Below are 21,987 nucleotides of genomic sequence, written 5' to 3'. Positions count from 1 at the left end.
GTCAACGTTTTATTTGGTCATCTTGAATTGGATGGACTCCAAAGTTAATAAGTTATAGAAAAACATCTAATGGTCACTTAAATAATAAAAACAATAACTCCAGTTGTGTGAGATATTAATCTGACAAAAACACATGCATAGGCAAAACTTTATGACCCACCTTCAGATGTATGATGGAGGGAAAATAAAAAAAAAATGACCATTAACATGAACAAAATGTTCAGTTTAGGGTTCTGTGTGCTGAGGAGTGACCCCTCTGGTGGTTTTCACACACCCCAGGTTTCAAAAAGGTTTTATTTTCTTACAGCAACAGCGCCCCCTACTGCCAGAAACATAAAAGCCCAGACATAATCATAACTGACAGTCCATCTGAACAGGCATCAGCAGAGGTGTGACCAAGTCACTGCTTTGCAAGTCACAAGTAAGTCACAAGTCTCAAGTCAAGTCCAAGTCAAAGACAACCAAGTCCAAGTTGAGTCTAAAGTCAATGATGTGGAAGTCCAAGTCAAATCCAAGTCCTTTACTTTGAATTCTCAAGTCATGATCAAATAATCTGTCAAACTTTAATTTGATGACAATGACAATAAATTCCAAAAATAAAGCTTCTTAAAGCTTCATTTATTTGCTCAAACAAGAAGAAAGTGCAGCTGAAACTAATTATAAACAAAGTTTTGCTGCATTTAGCAGTACAAGATCCAACCCAGAACCAAGAATGATTCATGATTTTTGCCCATGTCGTGTCACTTTTGTGCTAAAATATCAAATATGCTCAAGTCATCAAGTAGTCGATTCAAATCATTGGCATTCAAGTCCGAGCCAAGTTGTAAGTCTTTATAGATTTTATCAAGTCAAGTTAGAAGTCATTAAAATAATGACTTGAGTCTGACTCGAGTCCACACCTCTGGTAATCAATCAATCAATCAAAGCTTTATTTATAAAGCGCCTTCCGCAACCCTGTCAGGAAGCCCAAAGCGCTGAACATGGTACAGTTAAGTAAATATATTGAATAAATCAACAATAAAAGAAATTCAAATTACAAAATACAAAATGGAAATTACAAGATAGATGAAGCAGTCCAGTAAAGGACAAATGTGTGAAACACATTTGGATTGAGTGGATGGATTGAGTGTACCAATGAAAACTGTGGAATGGATTCAACATAAAAGAGGGCCAAAATCAAACATGTTCTGGAAACGCCAAGCGGAGGAGGTGTGTTTTTAGGTGGTAATCAGCATAGTGGATTTTAATTTATTTCATGTTACATAAAAGGTAAAAAGAGACTAAGTTAAAAGCTTTTATTAATAGATAAAAGCTAATATATAGCAATAGCACCAACAATGATAAATATGTAGCCATTTATAAGTACATATAATTAATGATTAATAAATAAGGCAACATGTTGAATGTAACACACTGAGTTAATGTTTTTGTAGCTCTCATTGGGTTTACATGGCAAGGTTGTTTAAATAAGATTGCGAACCATCAGTTCTAGAGACAATCTTTTCAATCGGGGATATAAGAACAGATTTTATTGTGTTTAATGGTTCATGGTGTAACCATCAGCAGCTGGAGGTTGGTGTGTACAGTTGTCTGTAGCTTGAAATATCCAAGTAATACAAAGGAAGTAAACTTGAGATACATTTTAAACATTTGGTTTCAAAAAGCAATGAAAACATGTCATTGACATAAAAACAGTATTCCACTTCCACTCTTATTTTGCCATGCTTTCTGACTGATGCATTTTCTCTAAAGGCTAAACTCTCATGCTTCTTCTGTTTGTTTTTAAGTCAGTGTGGCATGGCAGAACAAGGGCAAAACACACTGATAATGTATGATGTCCATCAGAAGATGCACTTCAAGTTTTCAAATTAGTTACTCTCATTCTTCCTGTGGTGTGGTGTCCAGTAATATTTCTTTATATCGTTTTATTCCCACTAGGGCTGGGCAATAAATCAAAAATGTATCGTTATCGAAATTTCTGACTATTATTGAGATAATTTTTCCCATGTCAATATATTTGATAATAAAAAAATTAAAAAAAGTGTGTAGGTTGGCAACCTTCGTGTCCCTTTAAGAAGCTGTACCACCTTGAGGCACGTAAAAATGGCCGTGATCAAGATGAGCCGTTTCTGCGCAGATTAGATCACTGGTGATCGGTGTAAAGTGCTTGCCAGTTAGATTTGTGTCCGTCTGCTCTCGTCTCTTTTCCAGGCGAGGTGCTGCTCAACTGAACAAGGCCAATGTGACTCAACGCAATACATGTGACAGCCCCATCTAGTAGACATCTTTTGCTTCTGCGCATACCTGTAGTTATCGTCTATTTATCGTTAACGAGGTGAAATCCTCAATATATCGTGATATTGATTTTAGACCATATCGCCAAGCCCCAATTCCCAGGAATCAGTGCTCTGAAATAAATCTATTTTATTTACACCGACTCATTTGAGCTTCCAAAGCAAATCTCTGCTTTATAGCTGAGAGGAGAACATTCACTTTATTTTGTCGGTCTCTACATGTATTCTTTAGTATAATTAAACAAAGATGATTTTGTCCCATTATGTACACTCTTGTGTTTTGTTTAGGTCTACCACTCAACAGTTCAACTCTGCCGACTGTTTATAGTAATCAAAGTTTTAGTCTCCTTTAATTGAGCTTTGGATAATCTTTTCCAACTCAATGGAAAGTTAAAACTTATTTCCCATAATACAGCAGCCTTAAATGTTTCATTAGGCAGTGACATCAGGTCCAGATGAAAGAAACGCAGACTCAAATGGAGTTCAATTGGTTACGTTTCCCAAATCACAACATTTGTGTAATCTTAGGAACACAGCATGGCTCTGAAACAGCCGGTACATCGTCACTGAGGTGGTTCCAAAACCTCTTTCAAGTATCCCTGCTGTGTCAGCTGGTGGGGTAGTTGGAGCCTCTTGTTGACCTGGCCGCACAGCGCTGGACAGTGCTCAAGAAGCAGCAGACACACCTCTTTATGACCCCGTTCTGCAGCCTGCTTGAAGATTAAATAAAGAAACAAAACCAGGCTATGGTTATGTCATTGTAAAACTGTTAATGTTGTTTCATTCTGATCTTGTGTATATAGTTGTACTTTATGTAAAGGGGATGCACCATCATCATCAGAGAGCATCGGATCTGCTCTGTGTTGCAGAAGAAGTCTGACCACATCCAGGTGACCACAGTAAGCAGCTCGAAGGAGTGGCGTGGCCCCACCTGGTGTTTGGGGCGAGGCACATGCACCATTCTCAAGAAGAAATGCACATACAGCAAGATGTCCACTGCGGCTCCCATAGTGCTGAGATCATACACAGGTAATGGGATGGAAATCTTCAGCAGTCTTTGTTGAATGATTTTTCAGTTACAGCAAACTCACCAGAGCTGTATACCCCGCAGAGTCTCTTAAATTTGGGTCTATGCCCTTCTGAACAAGGGACCTGAGCCTGTCCAGGTCTCCATCCATAGCAGCAGACCAGATACCTGCAGAGGGATGAAGTAAGGAATAAAACTTTGCCTAAAGCCAGAATTAATTAATTTAGACATCAACACTTCAAACATGATCTCTAACTCTGCAGTGGAACACAGAAATAACAATTCTGGATTAAAAATACAAACCTCGTTCAAAATCCATTTCCTCCAGCGTCTGATGAGCAGAGACGGGATTAGAGCAACACGAACAATGCTGTTTAGCAGACATTGCGTTAACTAGCAGCAAACGAGATTCAAACTCGAGGTTAAGGCGAGTTTGTGTATTTTTGCCAAAATAACAAGTCGCACAAACTTGTTGTGAATGTTTTCTCAACTAGAAGCAGTCTTTCAATGGAATTATTAGATAATCTGACGTTCAATCATACACTAATAAAATATATAACACATTTACTCGTAAATAAATCCTAAAAACGTGAACCGCAGCTTACATTTTACAGCAGCGCTACTCTTTTAGCAATTAGCAACAACTCCGCCTGACGCACGAAACGTGCTTACGTATATTGTGTTAGCCAATAGCTGTTTGAAGAAGAACGTTGCCTTCAATTGTTGTCTGAAATTCTCACTTTTAACAACTTTTACGTCGCAACCGATGGTCGCAACTGCAAGTCGTGAATGGCTTTTCAGTTTCTGTAAAATCATAAAGCCAAGAAATATGTATAGTTATAATTTCTAAAATCACATTCAAAATGTTTATTGCAGTATAATAAAATAAAAATGTTTTTTATGCAATCCCTGAGTATATCGTTTCTTAACATGCAATCCCTTAGTATATTGTTTCTTAACAACAGGAAAAAATTGCAGAATTACTCCAAGTAAATGTTTGGGCAGTACGTAAAATATGTCTCATGTCTGGGTTTATGGAGGGTTGTATTAGAAAAAAAATCTCAAAATGTATTTTTTCCCTAAAAGCTCTGAATGCCTCATTGGTCTCGTGTTGTTGTCAGATGGATGTAGCTAGCTGTTCGGCTTTATTGGGTTAGAGTTAGCTGCCTGAAGAAAAATAACGTTTTTAATGTTTTTGTTGAAAATTTCTTTATACCAAAGCGTACAAAAGGATGAGAAGAGTCACTTTATTTGTCAATGGAACTTCTAAAAATGGAAAGGTGGGTAAATATCCGCGTGTTCAGAGCGCGAGCCTCTGGGCCGCAGAACAAACATAACCTGGATCCTGATGTCAAACCAACACTTATCTGTAACATTACAAGTTAACTTGAATTACCACACTTAATATTTCACCTGAAATTATTCTCATGTTTTCGCATTCAGTTTGTAAATAACAATAAAACAATTGTTTTGTTTTCTTTAGGTTGTAGCAGTGTACGGGACGTTGTCTGATTTATTGTCTGTGGCGAGCAATAAGCTGGGAATCAAAGCCTCTAGTTTATATAATGGAAAGGGTGGTCTAATAGATGATATTGCCCTCATTCGGTAAGATTCCACCACAGCTGTTATTTAAAAACTCATGTATCGCGAGATTTGAGTTTGATTTGTTTACATGTCTTTTGCAGGGATGACGATGTCTTGTATGTGTCAGAAGGAGATCCATTTATTGGTGAGTATCTTGGAGATAATGTAAATAAAACAACATACTAAATCAACATGGTTTCATGCATTTATCTGTTCTTGCTCAGACCCGCAGACTGAAAGCAAAGTAGCATCTGGGCAGCATGGAGCACACACTGACTGGCTAACCCTCAATATTGGTGGTCGCCTCTTCACCACCACCAGGTATCTGAGGTGTCAGAAGGCCTTTACACCTAAATGTTTCAGATCACCAAATAAATAACAGTCATCACAAAAGCTAGTAGTGAGACAATCAGTTATTAGGTTTAGAGGCCAGGCTGAACTTGATAACTTGTCTTTTTAAGATGAAATCATCATCTGAAAACTGCATTTTCACAGCACTGGATGATTCTGGTATATTTTTTTATTTTAATTTCAAATGATCTGCTTCCTGTCCAGGAGCACCTTGGTCAGCAAGGAGCCAGAAAGCATGCTTGCTCACATGTTCTGTGAAAAAGGTACTGAGGAGTATGATGGCACATTCATTTATGTGAACTATTTTTCTGAACGGACTAACCATCCTTTGTGCTTGCATCAGATGTTTGGGGTAATAAACAAGACAAGCATGGGGCTTACTTAATTGACCGCAGCCCTGAATACTTTGAACCTATTCTCAACTACCTGAGACACGGTCAGCTCATAATCAATGAAGGCTTAAATATACGAGGTAATTTCATGGATCAGAGACGAAAGGTTCCCAGGTCTCTTAAACTGCAAATATCAAAAGAATTCAAACAGTTAGAGACACGACGTCTTCCTCATCATTGTCTTCCAGGTGTGCTGGAGGAGGCTCGGTTCTTTGGAATTGAGCAGCTGGCTGAACAGCTGGAAGTAGCAATTAAAGTAACGCGAAATTCCTCAAATTTAGATCAGTTTGAATTTACCGTGATTTACACGTTTCTGCTTTCCATACAGAACTGTCAGCCACCCGAGGACCACTCTCCCATTTCTCGGAAGGAGTTTGTACGTTTTCTTTTGGCAACTTCTACCAAGTCAGAGCTCCGCTGTCAGGTACAGCTGACCAAAATGTTTCATCCCACAATCCAGTGAAGATGTTGTGTTTTCTATTTAACATCCTGTCGATCATATTTTCAGGGTCTTAACTTCAGTGGTACTGATCTGTCCAGACTTGATCTGCGTTATATCAATTTCAAGATGGCTAATCTTAGCCGCTGTAATCTGGCCCATGCTAATCTGTGCTGCTCCAATCTGGAGAGGGCCGACCTTTCTGGAGCCAACCTGGATGTGAGTGTGGACGTTAATAGGAAAGTCTCATGGTTCCACACCGGAGATGCAAATGTTTTTCTTCTTCTGCCTTCATCTGGTGTGTTTTTTGTCTCTATGGCCTGCGTTGTTGTTTTTAAGGGAACTAACTTACAAGGGGTTAAGATGCTCTGTTGCAATGCTGAGGGAGCTTCTCTCAAAGGATGCAACTTTGAAGATCCATCCGGACTGAAGGCCAATCTGGAAGGTCACACGTTTTTGTCCGTCTTTGTCTCGTGAAAGACTTTAGTGCGTATCTCATTTTGACAGTATGCCTTTATTATCAGGTGCAAACTTGAAAGGAGTGGACATGGAAGGGAGCCAGATGACCGGGATCAACCTGCGTGTGGCCACTCTCAAAAATGCAAAACTCAAGAACTGCAACCTGCGGGGAGCCACTTTAGCAGGGACGGATCTGGAGGTGAATTAAAGCTGTCAGATGGGATTATCTTTGAAAGCAGCTATGGAAGTGAGTCAGAGGGCGGGCTTACATTGGCCATCAGTGAAAGGGCAAAAATGAATAGAGTAACTCAAAACATAGTTTTAGCCAAATTGTTTAAGGTTAATTTATCATCAGAGCCACTGCACCTGTCAAAGGTTAAATCAAACTAAAACGACACGACAAAGATGGCACCTACAGTGTTGTGACGCTTGGTGCTTCAGCTGTGTTCAGAGCTCTGGTCAGATTCATCATTACTAAGATGTTTTTAGACAAGTTGGGATTTTCTCCGTAAAACTGACAAATAACTGTTTTACCCAATATAATAAGATCCATTCAGATGAGACGTTCTTTAGCTCATGACTACCCGTAGGGTAGACCCGTAGGGAAATGCCGTGGTCATAAAACAACCACATTCCCCTCAAGTTTCCCCACAGTTTATGTGAACTATTATTTTATAAGCAAAACTTTGTTGTCTTCTGTTGAGAACGACCCGTTCAGCTTGGATGCAGCAGGGTGAAGCAGCACTTTGCTGCTGATGTTTACAACAGAATTCATTTGAAAATAACTGCTGCCTTTTCATTTTCTTCCTCAGAACTGCGATTTGTCTGGTTGTGATCTACAAGAGGCCAACCTGCGTGGGTCCAATGTGAAAGGAGCCATTTTTGAAGAGATGCTGACTCCTCTGCACATGTCTCAGAGTGTCAGATAACTCGCCTGCACACACCTGAGAGTCCAGCTTGCTTCTTTTTCGTCCTCTTTTGTTGTCCCACCAGTCTATCATCTTTAATCTTGCTCTACCTGTCTGTGAGCAGGTACTTGGATGCACATCCCCTAGCATCCTGCCAATAGAACACTAGCTTTAAATATCTTGCACTAGAAAGGATCCAGGGATGTGTTCAGCTGCATATTTCACCAAAACAGTAAATGTTCCTCCTGTGTGTCTGGATGTTGTTCAGTGATTCTAGCTTTTTAATATTTAGCATTATTTATTTTTATTTTATTTAACGTGACATGTAACTAAGAGCTCAAATCAGATTATAGGCGAACATGAGCTTCACTAAACGCTGCTGTAGCAGAAAGACAAGGGGTTGTTTTACCATAAACTGTGTCCACACACAATAGATTGATAGAGTGTGTTACTTAATTTTGCTGGATTTAATAATCAATGTAAGCCAAAGCCATACTGTACAGCAGCACAGTCTAAAAGGCTATAAGTGTTGTGAGTGCGTCACCAAACTATGCTACAGACAAGCTCTAAACACCGGTTAAATATGCAATACCTGGTTAGAGCTGTAATGGTCCTCCTCTCCTCCTTTTCACGTTTCTTTTCTTATCTGTGAATCTACCTCCTTTAGTTATGTGGCGTGTGTACGGTCCACAGTTGCATGCATTTTAACATGATGCATTTTTTAAATAATCTGATTCACATTTTGAGACGATCTTGTGCAGGAAGCCTTTCCCACGTGCTTGTATGGTGAACATGTGTTTGCAGTGTTCTCCTTATACCAATGTAAACCACTTCATCCTGCTCTAAATCTGTTTGCACACCTGTATGTTAACCCGTTACACGGCAGACGTCACCAAGAGGGTTTGTTGCTTTTTAACGTACGTTCATGTTAAAACAAATTCGGTGCTTCCAGAACTTCCCCTGAAAGGAACCCAGTCTTGGTGAGCGCCGTTCGGTGTCTGCAGGTTCATGTCAGTGGTCTCACCGTGTTTGTTTGCATGCATCAGGAACTTTGTTTGTCTGTGATGTGTTACGTTTCTCCAGCTCAAAGCTGCGCCAGTGCAATACTCTTATTATTCACTCTGTCAAATCGTAGGAACTCGGTTGTGGGAATGAATGATGAAGGCAATCCTGTTGTGTATTTTGACTGGTAAGGTAAAATCAATGGATGCGCTGCGGTTGTTTTAGTGCGCCTCACTGAATGCAATATGGAGGCAGATTTGTGATTTTCTGGGGAAGCGGTGTAGTTGTCTCTGATTATTGCACTCTGCTATGGGAATGTTTCCTTCTGATGACTGTTAAAATAAACATCTACAAAGAGGAAACAGTTTGTCTGATTTGCTGTGCATCTAATCCAGACTAACTTTATTTACACAGCTAATTACATCATTCAGCATAGGATTAAAGTAAATTACAGGTAAAAGAAGTGAAATGGTCTTTATTTGTACAGTGCCTTAGGGTTCTACATCCTCCCCAAGGCGCTTCACAAAACAGTCATTCACCCATTCACACACACATTCACACACTGGTGGGGATGAACTACGATGTAGCCACAGCTGCCCTGGGCCATGTTAACATGCTCAAGGTTTTCAAAGCCCAAAGAGAAATGATGGGTTCCTATTGGGGTGTGTGTGTGTGTGTGTGTGTGTGTGTGTGTGGGGGGGGGGGGGGGGGGGCAGATTCCACATTTTCCCTCCGAGTCTGCGCTTGATCCCAGAAACACTCAGGAGGAGCTGATCAGCTGAGTGGAGGGAGTGTAGCGTCTCCAGAGGACATGTAGGGTGATGAAAGCAAACAAAATCACTTTTAAATAAACAGACAACCCGTTGGATGAGGCTAACAAATCAGTGATGTCATTCATGTATCTGTTTGCTCTGTTATAGTTTTACACCATCTGAGCATAAATGCATCATCGTTAACATCTGGATGTGTCCAGCTGTTTGTTGAGTACTGTAACCTTTTAGGTGGCTCAGTGGGTTGCCGGTGATGCAGCTTTATCCCACTTGATGGCCCTCCTGGAGTGAGCTGGTTAGGGGAAAAAACAAATGTAACTCATGCTTATTTAAAGCCAACTGTGCAGCACATAGAGGCTCATAGAGGACAGCAGACTGGATCAGACGAGTTCAGGTAAAGAAAAGCTGGAAGTTTTAGTTTGTCTCCCTCAGAATGGCTTTAAAAACCCTTGTTCTGCGGCTGCTGCTGGTGGGGGCTGTGGTGCCACTGGTCTGCTGTCAGCACTGGTCCTTTGGGCTGAGCCCAGGAGGGAAGAGGGAACTGGACGGCTTCCAGAGCACACTGGACAACGTAAGCATCTCATCTCAGAGCTATTTCCCTTCTTTTATTACTTGTTACTCAGTTTTCATAAAAATCCCAAATTTTGGGGTGTTTTTTCCATTCTGACAGATAGTCGAGGGGTTTTCACACATGGATGCACCTTGTACTGTGCTACGCTGTGAAGAGGACTCTCCTTTAGCCAAAATATACAGAATGAAAGGATTTCTTGTAAGTTTTCCCATTTGTAATAAAATCTGACTGAAGGCATGACTGTCGTGGTTCTGATAAGACTTGACTCTCCCTGTCTTTTCTTCCAGGGAAGTGTCAGTGACGGGGGAAATGGACACAAAGTATATAAGAAATAATATTTATTGTGTTAATAAATTATTGTTTGAGAACATCACACAAGTGGTTGCTGCATGGTATTTATTTATTCATTTATTATTTATTTATTTATCTATCTATTTATTTATTTATTTATTTATTTATTTATTTATTTATTTATTTATTTATTTATTTATGTGTATCCAGATGACAAACTGGCTACAGAGTCCTTTGCTTTAGGTATTCTGGTGCTTTCTTTAGTCCTTGTCTCCTGTTATCCTAGCCTAGTGAACTAGACCAAATTCTTGCTTTGCAAAGTTTGGTCTAGGCATGCTCCATTGGAACCTCAGCAGCTCCTACCAGGACTCTGGCTAGCCAATCACAGCTCTCTAGAGGGGTTTCAAACACATAAAGAGCTGTGATTGGTCCATAATGGTGGGCCAATCCTAGTGCTCTATCTGCTTAGTGAACAAATCACAGAGCGTTATCCGCTTTGTGGGCCAATCAGGGCACTCTATATGCCTGGTGGGTGGGATGATGCAACAGAGTGAAACAAGAGTATGTCACATTCATTGTCCAGTAGCATGCGGAGATCATTTGAAAGACAACGGTAGAACCCGCCCCACAACCGAGAGCCGTCAATGGAGCGTGGCCAGACTAAATAATACATTTATTTAGTCTGGCTTGCCAGGCTACTGTTATCCTGTTGATGATAAGACATTAGTCAGAGTCCACGCCTGAGACAAGACATTATCTAATTAAAAATGTTAACATGTTTGAGACATTTTGAATGTATTTATGAATAATACATTGGACCACCAGCTGTCCCACCTAATCGTGTTCCACACACACGTACGATCAGCACCTTGTGTCTGGAGAACAACAGGAATACGATATTCAGAGATAAATGTTAAAACTCCTGTCAGAGAAGTGTGCCGATTTCAGCAACTTTAATTAGATAAAGTCTTGAGGAGTGGTCTAATCTTCCATTGTCACTGTAATAGGTTAGATTTAAACTCCGAAGAGAGCAGAAAAATCTATTCATATCCCATCGTCTAATCCTGAACTCATCACCTAATTTTGTTGTTTGTTTTATACTCGTGCTTGTTTATGCTCTCGTATTTTATTCTGTTTTATTGTGAAACACGTTTTATTTTCTGTGTAAAGTGCTATAGAAATAAAAGTTACTTACACTGCTCATGGAGGTCAACCCTTAAAAGAGCCAACCTATGCTTTTCCAGATGTAGTATGTCTGTGTCCTTTATGCTGCACAGTTCTGGAAACACAAGTTTCCTTTTTTATTTGTTGTTTTAGTGGTTGAAGGTTACAATATTAGATTACTTTAATCTTATTTTTTTCTTCTTTCGTTTGTGTGTGCTGCTGTAATGAGTGATTTTCCCCTCTGTGGGATTAATAAAGTCAATTAGATTTGATTTGATTTGATTGGATCAGAGTTGGACTGAAACACTTGTTGTTTAACAGGTTTTGTGTGAACAGAATTACAGACATGAAAACCTGACGACAAACTTATGACAGACAACCCAATCCCTAAAAACAGCTGTTGGATCTCACAGTCGTGGATTATTACACCCAGCCTGATTTAAGGATGGAGGCTGTCAGAACAAATAATTAAATTATTTTACAGTTAGAATATTAGTTCAACAAATACGTTAACCTTTAGCTTCAACAGGGTTGTGGGATCGAGTCCCACTCAGTCTGCTGCAGTCTTTGTGTTCTTGGGCACGTCACTAGACCTGTCTCACCTGCTGGTGGTGGTCAGAGGGACCGGTGATGCCTGTGCTCAGCAGCCTTGCTTCTGTCAGTGCGCTCTGGGGCAGCAGCATCACCAGCGTGTGAATGGATGATTCATTGTGTAAAGCGTTTTGGAGTCCTCTGACTCAGGAAGAGCTATTCTAGTGCGGGTCATTAATCATATCATTAATGTTTCTGCCACCAGAGGGAAGCCGACATCACAACAACACCCCAAGTCTTCAGTCTGCCTCAAACATCTGCATGAACTGCTGCTACTAATCTTGTTTTTCCTCATATTCTCTCAGAGGCAGACTTAATAAAACATTTTAAGATATTGTGTTTATAATAAGAAGAAAATGTGCCTCGAGCTGTTTTTATTGGCTCATTTTTTTTATTTCCTTGCCTCGTGTACACTCTGTAATTTCCTCTGGATTATAAAGTTGATTAATTATTATTAGATAGTCAACAAGACATTTATTTGACATGCTTGCCAGCACAGCATGAAGACTAAACAAACTGAGTTAGAAATCGAAGTTTATTCATCTTGGTGATTTGACGGGAAAACAACAGCCTGTAATATCCTGCTGATGAACCAACAGGGTGAACAACGCTTATCTTCATAGGAAAATGTTATTAATCAGCACACGCACATGATAGAGGATTGTTTGTATTTGTTCCACAATACTGATCTTATTGCAGCTGCATTCACTGACTCACCACCTCATGCACACATCCATCCATCTGTTTTACGTTGTTGTCCATGAAGGTTCCAGATCCAGGAGGGAAGCTCAGACATCATCTCATCCTAGCAGCACTCTTCAGCTCCCAGTAAGGCTTCTTTATCAGAGAAGAATAATCACATCCCTCCACAGAGGCCTCCTCCCAGGGAGGGGGCAGTGAGCAGAAGGGCGACCATTAACCATCCTAATACATCCATCTGTCACATCCAACTATCACTGTTCAATGTTACACCAACACACCCCAACTCTTCTGCTGGAGGCAGAGATTTACCCCAACCCAGAGGAGACATTCCTCCCTTTATGCTGGCAGAGACAGCATGAACAACATGCTATAGTCCTGAGGGGGTGCAGCTCTTGCTTTGGTTGTAGAGACCAGAGAGTCCTCATGAGCGACCCCATCAGAAATCCCTAGAGGAAAAGCTGCAGCAGGACATAAATCATTGTCAAGATCAATGCCCACTGTAGCACTTTCTCCGTGCCCATCGGCTCTGCATAGTGGAATCAAAGGCTAACAACAAAAGATGCTTGTTGTTAATCCAGAACCATGAATTCTTCTATTCTTTCAAACTCAAATATTGTCGCGTACAATGACTACAAACAGCAACAATGGAAGCTGCAGAAATGCACCCTGCTGAGCATCGACTCTTACAGCCATAAAGTCCTCTAATTACTTCTAATTAGTTTCACAGAGACCAGCGATACACATTTAACCTATCAGAGACAACACTGAAGGGTGGTTTCAGTACATAGAGGCTCTGTGTGTTCAGCAGACCTAGAAATCTGGATGAACACTGATGCACCCCAGCCTTGTGCTCCACAATATTTCCAGATTCATAATAAAACCTGAAACAGGCAGAGGAGTTTAGGATTCAGGCCTCTTGTTTGGATTACTTGTGCATTATCCAGACCTTGCTTATTTGCAGGTTATCCTAAACTGTGGTAGGCAATCCTGGTCTAAGAGTGACTCTGTCCAGCATGTTTTAGTTGTTTCTCTGCTCCAGAACAACTGGTTTTAACCAGTAGGTGATCAACAGACTTCAGCAGAGCTTGATAACCTGGTGAAAAGGTGAATCACCCATTCAATTAGGTGTGCTGCAGCAGGGAAACAACTAAAACATGCTGGATGGTGGCTCTGGAGGACCAGGATTGCCTAACCATTGCAGATTCATGCTGAAACAATATCCAGTATAGGGTTGGATCTGAGATGGTTTGATTTGACCTGTAAATGACTGTTTGCTACATGTGTTAATGACCTGGATGACTGTGGACCTTCACCAGTTGACATATGTTAATATTCTACCAAAAATACCCAGTTTTGAGCGCCATCTTTGTCCATAAAGATCCTCTTATGTTGAGGAGAGATGGCACACTGGCAACTTTATATCTCACCTAATATCACGAGTTCTGACACAGTCCTTCAGCACTCTGGTGGCATGTTGTGAATGACTGTTAGCTAGTATCGGCTGAATATCTGTAGAATGTATTGAATTATACCCATTTCTGTGTTTGCAACTGTTGATTAGCCTTGAGTTGGGTTGAATCAAAAGTTTACTAGCTTTAAGAGATCATGCATGAGCTGTCAGAGAAACATGCACAGGCACAGAGAAACATCATCTTCAGAAAATACAAAGAAGGATAAATAATGTTCTGCTCTTCATTAGAGAATCGAATAAAAAAAAAACGATTCGGAAAATCTAAATGTTCTAAATAACAGCTTGAAGCAAATCCTTGGCCAACTAGTTCCTGTTGTTCCTGTGATCTGCAGATTGCTTATATGAGAATGTGTCTAAATTAAAATGCAGGGAGCTAGGATGCTAATGTTTTTGGAACAGCTCCACTGACAGTCTGGCCCGGTGGACTCATTAAGTGTTTGTCTCCAGCTGAGCTTCATTTCATAGCCCAGTAATGTGCCCCAAGCTCAGCTGCAATGGCTAACAGCACAAAACAGCATCATTCAAGTTCCACTCGTTGCCAAGTGCTACTGGAGCGTGTCAGCACCTCCGGCACGTTGGCGTCTTTATTCCTAACCAGAAGAGGGCTGTTTCCTTCTCAGTGATTTGTTAAACGAGGAGACAGGTGAGAGGAAGGAATTATAAAAGAGCAGGAGACATTTGCAGACTACAAAGGTCACTTCGGGACCAAGAGAGCGGAAGAACGCAGCATAAGGACGAGGACCTGTGAGAGCTCTCGCAGACTAAAGCTTCTTTGGAGATCAACTAATTGAGTTTTCTTTGGAGAAATCACCAAACCTTAAAAGGCATTTAACAAAAGATTTGTACGTTTTCATTTCTTCCCTAATTGCATTTTTGTCTTTTATGAAAAAAGGTTTTAATGGCTTTCAGATATAAATGATAATCATGATTCCCATTAGCCTCCAGAATGTTTTCCTCCCACCCCGTGCAGTTTAACATCCGATGCACAACAAGAATATTAACTCAATATCAGAAGAACATCCAAAAGGTTTATAATCCTAGACGCTGCACTCAGTAATGCACAGAGTGAATTATTTATATCAGGAAGATGTTTTTCTTTTTCATAATAAACTAACGTCATAATGATCAAGTATTGATTTAGCTGTTGTTTAAAAGTCAGATCTATAATTTCTAATAAGTTAAAGGAAGGTGAGTGCTTAACAATTCATCTGGACATGTTTTAAAGTTTAAAAAATTGTGTAACTGATGTTTAAAACGTGCTTTTCATTTGCAGTCATTTTAAAAACACAGATGAAGAGGTTTCTTGTATACAATTCCATTACTACTAGCTTCTTTTACTCTTCTTTTTTTTTTTTTTTGCTTCTCTTTCAGCAGTTTTTGAAAAAACTCGTGCAAAGAAATAAATCTAAGCCTGGAGCTTGATGGAGAATGGTGTGCTGACTTATTCTCATTGTTTTCTCTTCCAAACTGGAGGTTAAGCCTCTTTTTAAACCTGTCAGAGCTCCTAAATAAAACTCAAAGACATCCAGAAAAGTAAGTGGGTGACCATCAGCCCTTTTGCCCTTTGTGGTTTAAATTTCCTTTCAGGGATGGTTATTGATTTCACACAAACCTGTATGTGTGAGGCTCTATTTTTATTGACAATGCGCCCGGGTTTCTTCGTGGACACCATTGTGACTACAATGAGTGAACAGCATCGGTTTTAACATTTCTGTTGTCCGTGAGTAATGCTTCAAAAAACTGTTATTTTTGAAAAATCACAAGTAAAATAATCAGCAAACTCAAAATATATGTTCTTTAAAGTTTAAAATCCAGAACTGGTTGTTTAAAACGGCTTTTGGGAGTTTAAAAGAAAACTTTTGACATTTTCAAAGCAGACCACTGACCGTGAAAAGATGCAGATTCATGACAAAAGTGGACCAAGAAAACAAATCCGATTTTTTAAGTTTCTTGCAAAATCATGAAGATGGGTGAACAATAAATCTGTAAAGTTTGTTTCTACCCAGTGTGGTTTATAATGCACAAACACAGTGATGCTCCAACCCCCAGTGACCAGAGGTCTAAAACAAATACGACAACACAGGCTTCATCGTTAAACATAAAGTAAATGATTTAATGCAATTAAACAAGCACAAAGTGACTGCCAGCACTCTCTATGCCAGAAGTGCTCTTTATTTGGTCATGTCATGTGATACGCGTACATCAGTAGAAATCTGCCCCAACAAAGTCCTCAGTGTCACTTTTATGTAGTTTTACTGCAGCTGATATATGACGGTTGAGTGACACATTGGATCCCACACACAGTATATACATCCTGGAGTTCAGACCTGAGCTGACAGCATGTCCACAGCTCTTACCAAGGGTCTCTCTAGGACCGGTACAGCGGTGGAGCTGGTTACAGCAAAAAACAAAAGCATTAAGACAACGTCAGCAATATACGGTATAGACGCTTATGTCACATCCAATGTCTCCTTCAGCTGTGAGAGAAGCTTTTTGGCTCATAATCACTACCACATCACTATCCTCTCACTATTTTCACCAATAAAGTTAGCATAGCACAGCTGAATGAAAGCGAACATTTGTTTTGCATTCTCCGGTGGTTAGACACTTTTATAGCTGGTAAAAGTGTCTGAGGCTTCAGATAAGAGCTGATATTTATATAAACATGACTTCTGAATAGATGTCATAGGTTTGGAGAGAAAACAACAGTTAACGGGTTCTCTTTGTTTGTGTGAGCACATGGTTTGAAAATGCTGGCCCTATGAGCTCATGAAAGTGTCTTTGGTCATGTAACAATGGTTTGACTTGTCCAACCTTTGCTCCTTTATTGTGTCATCTACTTCCCCTCAAATATGAGCTCACAATTAATCAGAAACACTGAACCAATCTGGCCAAATGTCCGCAATGCGTGTTTCAACACAGTCCTCCTTTTGTGTAGAAAGCAACATAATCTCCAAACGATGACCAGGTGTTGGTTTCTTTGTCTCTTCGGTGGGGCTTGGGTTTATGTGTTGACAGTGATGGATCCATTACTTAAAACTGACCCTTTTGTGACCTCTGTGCTCACCGTGGAGAGCGGGACGCTCTCGTACCTATCCCCTGCTCCCCAGCAGTGACAGCGCAACATGGTGGACTTGAGCTGCTTCTGGAAGTTGCTGTTGAGGAAACCGTAGATGATAGGGTTGACACATGTGGAGACCATAGCTGTGAGGTGGCAGAATGAAAAGATTATGTCATGGCCACAGGATGGGATAGCCTCGTGGTTCCAGTCAAACACCGTGTTGAAGACATTGAGAGGGAGCCAGGCGAGGGCGAACGCCACCACAATGGAGATGAGCATGGCGTTGATCCTCGTGGCACCCTTGTTCTTCTTCTGAGTTGTGTTTCTGCCACGTTCCACCATGTCCTTCCTCCTCCTCAGGCGCAGGTAGACGTGCAGGTAACAGACGAGAATGAGGGCAAGGGGAAGGAAGTACTGAAAGACAAGCAGGGAGGTGGTGTAAGCACGCCGTTTTTGAACAGATGGCCACAGCTCCATACATATCAGGTGGTCACTGACGGGGATGGGGAGGCTCAGGTTCTGGAAAGGCAACGTAAGTACGCTGTACTTGAGTAAAGGCACAGAGATTAGGCAGGCCACGATCCAGGTGACAACCACTGCCAGGTAGGACTGGCCCACCAATGGTTTCCATCCAGTCGGGTGGACAATGAGCTGGTAGCGCTCCATGGCAATGAGGACAAGGGAGAAGATAGAGACAGTGACAGAAATGCACTGAATGAATGGTGTGAGTTTGCACAAAGCATCTCCCAGGATCCATCGGTCCATCAGTGTGTAGATGATAGTGACTGGAAGGCATATAATGCACATCAGAATGTCTGAGCAAGACAAGTTGGCGATGAAGATGTTGGTGACATTCTGCATCTCTTTGTGCCGTGTGATGACAAACACCAGACAGGAGTTCCCGATGAGGCCCACCGCCATCACCATGCTGTACGCGATGATGAGGAGAGTGGTGCCGCTAACAGAGGGTGAGCAGTCGTCAGTGGAGTCCCACGGTATCTCTCTCCACTGGGCTTGGTTGTGATTGGTGTAGTGCTGCAGCTCCATGGTGGCTTTTTTAGGCTTGGCTAAGAGCCAGAGGAGAAGCCAATCTAATTTGTGACACTTGCTGTAATTACTTCACGAATATTTGCATCTTTCACTTTTCCCTGATCCATAATCTCAAGTAGTCTTTGTGCAGCCTAAAAAGAAGAAGAAAAGAAGGTAAGCTGAACAAATGAGGCTTGTTAAATAGCTGCAGCGGAACAGAGAATCCCCTAAAATGTTTTTCTGCCATTTTTGCTGTCATTTTGCAGCCATTCTGTGCAAAAGTGATAAATAACGACAATCTAACCAGAAGAATGGCTTCCTGAGTGCCTTTCCCTGCAGACAGTTTTAACATCCTATACAGGACATCGTCTAAGCAAAAATCAGGAAGTAGATTGCTAACCTCTTTTTTACCTGATATTTTCTAATTCGCTCCAACCTTTTATTGAAATGAGCAAATCAGATTCTGTTATTGCTATCAGACTCTTAACCCTGCCGCACATTTGGGCGTTATAGACAAATGTCTGTTACTGCAATATGTTTCTTGTTTTTCCATTTAGTGCACACTGGCAGTGGATTTAATATCAGAAAACGAAAATTTTATGAGGGAAATAAATATAGTTGTGAGGCAGATATGAGGTTGTGAGAAGAACACATCATCTATTCGTCCTCTGGAGTGCATGCTATAAGAATAACTGATGAAACCTCATCAGAACTCGAAGCAATGCCATAATAGCCTGCTGATTTAAACTTCCATCGCAATAACATTGATAATGAGAAAAATCATTTCCTCTCTTGACTGTGGGAATTTATTCTAAACATTCACAGCAGCTCCCAGTCCCAATGTGTGGTCCTGAAAGACCCCAACAGCACAAATTAATGGACCAGAAATACAATTTCATTACAATAAGATCAAGAATATCTAAATCATGTGTGCAGACAATCTGCATGCACATTTCTGACAGCGCAGCATCAACAGATAAACCGATGGAAATGGTTTGCTCTTGACTTGATTCCCCCAGATGTTAGTTTTCCAACAAAGAAATGCAAACATCTGGGATTGGAAATATTCATCATTTTTAACAGAGGACTCTTCAACGATGATAAATGTTGACAGGTAGGGCATTAATCGCTTGTGGCTGTCTCTGTTATGAGCCGTAATGACCTATTAGGATGTGCGGTTTTCATCTGCGGTAATTAGTCAGAGTCCTTCAGACAAACAAACAAAAATGTGGCTGCAAAATCATTTCAGTCTGAACCGTGTGTGTGTGTGTGTGTGTGTGTGTGTGTGTGTGTGTGTGTGTGTGTGTGTGTGTGTGTGTGTGTGTGTGTGTGTGTGTGTCCTGCAGCCTTTGATGCTGATTATTTATGGCAGTATTTGGACACTTAACGTCACGTGTGTGTTGTGTCTGCTGGCAGGACAAGCCATGCAGTGAGAAAATCTGCATTTCTCATCAAAGGTTGCCTTGTTTAGTGTTTAGTCATATTATCAAACTATAACATACAGGATCAAATAGTGATGATCAGACATCGAACCCTTAGGAAATGGTCTGTCCTGTGTCTGCAGCCGTCTGATCGAGCCTCAGCTGTAGCTCTGACAGGTATGGGGACCCCTGAGTCCCTGTCCGAGTGAGACTCAATCCTAATTTAATTTAGACCAGAATTAAAGGAGAAGAAACCACGACCATCAACGCGTTATCTCCACTTTGCGCACAACAGAGGTGAATAGAAAAAGTCCCACGAGCCCAAAAAAGTAAACATTACATTTTATTAAAGTCTACCAGACCCCCGCAGTATATTACTCTAACGTGCATTCCCATTACACATGAAAAAAATGATACGGCGTTTCTTACCGGAATCTTTTTCCTTCTAGGACTTCTCGATCAGTTTTGCGCACAAGTTGCGACACTTTGAGGAAGAGGAGGTTTGTGTGCGCCCAGGTTTACTGCTAGGAGCGGAGATTTCCGTTAAAGCGACCTCGGACTGGCTGAGATGTGATTGGGAACATCTTACATAATAACTTCTCCGTGGCTAGCGCGCGCGGTGGGGCGCGTGAACAGTCGGGCGCAGGCACGCGCCAGCAAAGGGGGGCCAATGAGGAAATTGAGTTATTGGTAGTCTGCTTCAGTCACCTGAAGCGCAGAAATGTACAAGTAAAGCCATTAAAGGAAATCACGTTAGGACCGCTGAGAGTGCGCCTATTGATTTTTTATATAAAACAGAAGTTGATGTGATATCAGGTAATGTAATATTTATGGATCAGAGCTCAGCGGGGATCCAAAACCATGGGAGTGCTTTCTGCCCACTCTAACGTTCTAAAAAGTTCACTAGAATTATGCTGGTTTGAAGAGATGCTACTCAGAAAATCAAAACATTTTTTTTCAAACAATATTTGGTTCCCTAATGACCGTTTCATTAGGTCCACTTTTCATATTAGGCCGCTCTTTTCCTTCAAAACTGCATTAATTAGACTGTTTTTCATAAAGATTCATCAAGGAGCTGGAAACCTTCCTTAGAGGTTCTGGATCATATTTACTTGAGTCACACATTTCCATCCATGATGACAATCTTCCGTTCCACCACATCCCAAAGGTTTTGGAATGAGATCTGGTAGTGTAGTAGTAAGAGATAACGTGACATGGTGCATTATCCTGCATGGAAGTATAGCCATCAGAAGATGTGTCTACTGTTCAAGAAGGAATGGACATGGTCAGCAGCAACAGGCTGTATTGAAACCAGGTTCACATGTATGGGGTGCCATTTGTAAAAGTCAGTTGTAACTTAAGAGCAATGTTTTGGATTACTTAGCCTTTATAAGTGAATAATATGGGAGTTCAGTTGTCAAAGTCATATTTTCACCATGTTATTTGTGTATTTATAAATGTTAAATTTTCCAACTAAATATTTAGTCAGCTAACTAAATATTTAATTTAGAGTTAAATATTTATTTTACAAACTAAATATTTAGGTCAGATCTAAATATTTAGTTTGTAAACTAAATATTTAGCTCCAAATTAACTATTTATTTTCCCAAATAAATATTTAGATCCCAGTTAAATATTTATTTTGGGGCTAAACCTAAATATTGATTTTGAAAACAAAATGCTTAGCTCCAAAAATATTTAGCTGGGATCTAAATATTTATTTTGGAAAATAAATATTTAATTTGGAGCTAAATATTTGTGTTTTGACTGTGTAAATTCTGGCCTCAGCTTCCCGTTGTTAGTTGATCGGAGTGACGGTGGTGTAATCTTCTGCTTCTATAGTCCATCTGGAGCCAGGTGTTGTTCAGAGGTGCTGTTCTGGTGGTTCTTTGAGCTGCTATTGTCTTGGGCAGCAGTGGCTTAGGAAGTAGAGTGGGTCGTCCAGTAACTGGAAGGTTGTAGGTTGGATCCTGGATGCTGCTGTTGTGTTCTTGAGCAAGACACTCAACCTGCCTTACCTGCTTGGCAGCCTTGCTTTCATCGGCACGCCCCATGGCAGCTGTGGCTAGCATGTGAATGAATAGGTGAATTGTGATTGTGTTGTGAAGCTCCTTGGGCGGTTGTAGAACCCTAAGAACTTGCTATACAAATACAGGCTATTCACCATTTTACCATTTATCTTTCTATCATCTAGATCCAGTCTGGTCATTCTGCTCTGCTCCCAGCAAAACCTTTTCATCAACACACTTGCTGCCCATGGGATATTTTCCCTTCATCAGACATTTACTGTGATAATTACCTCCGGATGCTCATTTTGAAAGTCAAGAGGTAGTCCTCTTGCATAGGTTTACATCACAGCTTTGCAATCAAAGGATCGTTGGCTAGCAGTGCCACACCACGCTCAGGACAATCCAGACTCTTTTCATGTGTTGTTTCACAGATGTGGAATGGCCTACCAAG

General features: G+C 40.8%; 4 protein-coding genes across 8 annotated transcripts; 2 read left to right on the top strand and 2 right to left on the bottom strand.

Annotated features, from left to right (window-relative positions):
• Positions 1–2,657: 2,657 nt before the first annotated feature.
• Positions 2,658–3,935, bottom strand: ankrd39 (ankyrin repeat domain 39). 2 transcript variants are annotated; one of them, XM_070546598.1, is made up of 4 exons: positions 3,625–3,935; positions 3,386–3,489; positions 3,104–3,307; positions 2,658–3,007 (listed from the first exon to the last, which is right to left on the bottom strand). In XM_070546598.1, the coding sequence occupies exons 1-4, from the start codon at positions 3,704–3,706 to the stop codon at positions 2,858–2,860; spliced, it is 540 nt and encodes a 179-aa protein (XP_070402699.1). In that variant the 5' UTR covers positions 3,707–3,935; the 3' UTR covers positions 2,658–2,857. The 2 variants fall into 2 exon arrangements, with proteins under 2 accessions (XP_070402699.1, XP_015827567.1); XM_015972081.3 differs by having other exon boundaries at positions 2,658–3,004.
• Positions 3,936–4,421: 486 nt separating this feature from the next.
• On the top strand, positions 4,422–7,703 carry kctd9a (potassium channel tetramerization domain containing 9a). Of its 4 annotated transcripts, XM_015972079.3 has the most exons (12): positions 4,422–4,601; positions 4,805–4,926; positions 5,007–5,050; positions 5,130–5,226; positions 5,461–5,519; positions 5,600–5,728; positions 5,837–5,904; positions 5,977–6,072; positions 6,157–6,306; positions 6,427–6,532; positions 6,612–6,745; positions 7,359–7,703. In XM_015972079.3, exons 1-12 carry the CDS (start codon positions 4,554–4,556, stop codon positions 7,473–7,475), a joined length of 1,170 nt encoding a protein of 389 aa, XP_015827565.1. In that variant the 5' UTR covers positions 4,422–4,553; the 3' UTR covers positions 7,476–7,703. The 4 variants fall into 4 exon arrangements, with proteins under 4 accessions (XP_015827565.1, XP_015827563.1, XP_054587289.1 ...); XM_015972077.3 differs by having other exon boundaries at positions 6,157–6,532; XM_054731314.2 differs by having other exon boundaries at positions 5,837–6,072.
• Positions 7,704–9,174: 1,471 nt separating this feature from the next.
• LOC107393863 (progonadoliberin-1) lies at positions 9,175–11,152 on the top strand. The gene is made up of 3 exons (XM_015972478.3): positions 9,175–9,797; positions 9,897–9,995; positions 10,085–11,152. The coding sequence occupies exons 1-3, from the start codon at positions 9,660–9,662 to the stop codon at positions 10,130–10,132; spliced, it is 285 nt and encodes a 94-aa protein (XP_015827964.1). The 5' UTR covers positions 9,175–9,659; the 3' UTR covers positions 10,133–11,152.
• A 4,949-nt stretch (positions 11,153–16,101) lies between these two features.
• npy8br (neuropeptide Y receptor Y8b) lies at positions 16,102–20,144 on the bottom strand. The gene is made up of 2 exons (XM_015972076.3): positions 19,957–20,144; positions 16,102–18,258 (listed from the first exon to the last, which is right to left on the bottom strand). Exon 2 carries the CDS (start codon positions 18,122–18,124, stop codon positions 17,021–17,023), a length of 1,104 nt encoding a protein of 367 aa, XP_015827562.3. The 5' UTR covers positions 18,125–18,258; positions 19,957–20,144; the 3' UTR covers positions 16,102–17,020.
• Positions 20,145–21,987: the final 1,843 nt, after the last annotated feature.

Source organism: Nothobranchius furzeri, chromosome 17, assembly GCF_043380555.1.
Source record: "Nothobranchius furzeri strain GRZ-AD chromosome 17, NfurGRZ-RIMD1, whole genome shotgun sequence".
Classification (NCBI taxonomy): Eukaryota; Metazoa; Chordata; class Actinopteri; order Cyprinodontiformes; family Nothobranchiidae; genus Nothobranchius; species Nothobranchius furzeri.
Note: the sequence above shows the minus strand (reverse complement) of the source record. Positions and strands in the feature narration are given on the sequence as shown.

Coding starts and splice junctions, on each gene's coding strand:
- LOC107393863 (XM_015972478.3), top strand. CDS start 9,660: ATGGCTTTAAAAACCCTTGTTCTGCGGCTGCTGCTGGTGGGGGCTGTG. Junction 9,798..9,896: donor TCCAGAGCACACTGGACAAC/GTAAGCATCTCA, acceptor CCATTCTGACAG/ATAGTCGAGGGGTTTTCACA. Junction 9,996..10,084: donor ACAGAATGAAAGGATTTCTT/GTAAGTTTTCCC, acceptor CTTTTCTTCCAG/GGAAGTGTCAGTGACGGGGG.
- kctd9a (XM_015972077.3), top strand. CDS start 4,554: ATGAGAAGAGTCACTTTATTTGTCAATGGAACTTCTAAAAATGGAAAG. Junction 5,051..5,129: donor AGAAGGAGATCCATTTATTG/GTGAGTATCTTG, acceptor GTTCTTGCTCAG/ACCCGCAGACTGAAAGCAAA. Junction 5,227..5,460: donor CGCCTCTTCACCACCACCAG/GTATCTGAGGTG, acceptor CTTCCTGTCCAG/GAGCACCTTGGTCAGCAAGG.
- npy8br (XM_015972076.3), bottom strand. CDS start 18,124: ATGGAGCTGCAGCACTACACCAATCACAACCAAGCCCAGTGGAGAGAG.
- ankrd39 (XM_070546598.1), bottom strand. CDS start 3,706: ATGTCTGCTAAACAGCATTGTTCGTGTTGCTCTAATCCCGTCTCTGCT. Junction 3,308..3,385: donor CTGCGGGGTATACAGCTCTG/GTGAGTTTGCTG, acceptor GTATGATCTCAG/CACTATGGGAGCCGCAGTGG. Junction 3,008..3,103: donor GTGCATCCCCTTTACATAAA/GTACAACTATAT, acceptor TTAATCTTCAAG/CAGGCTGCAGAACGGGGTCA.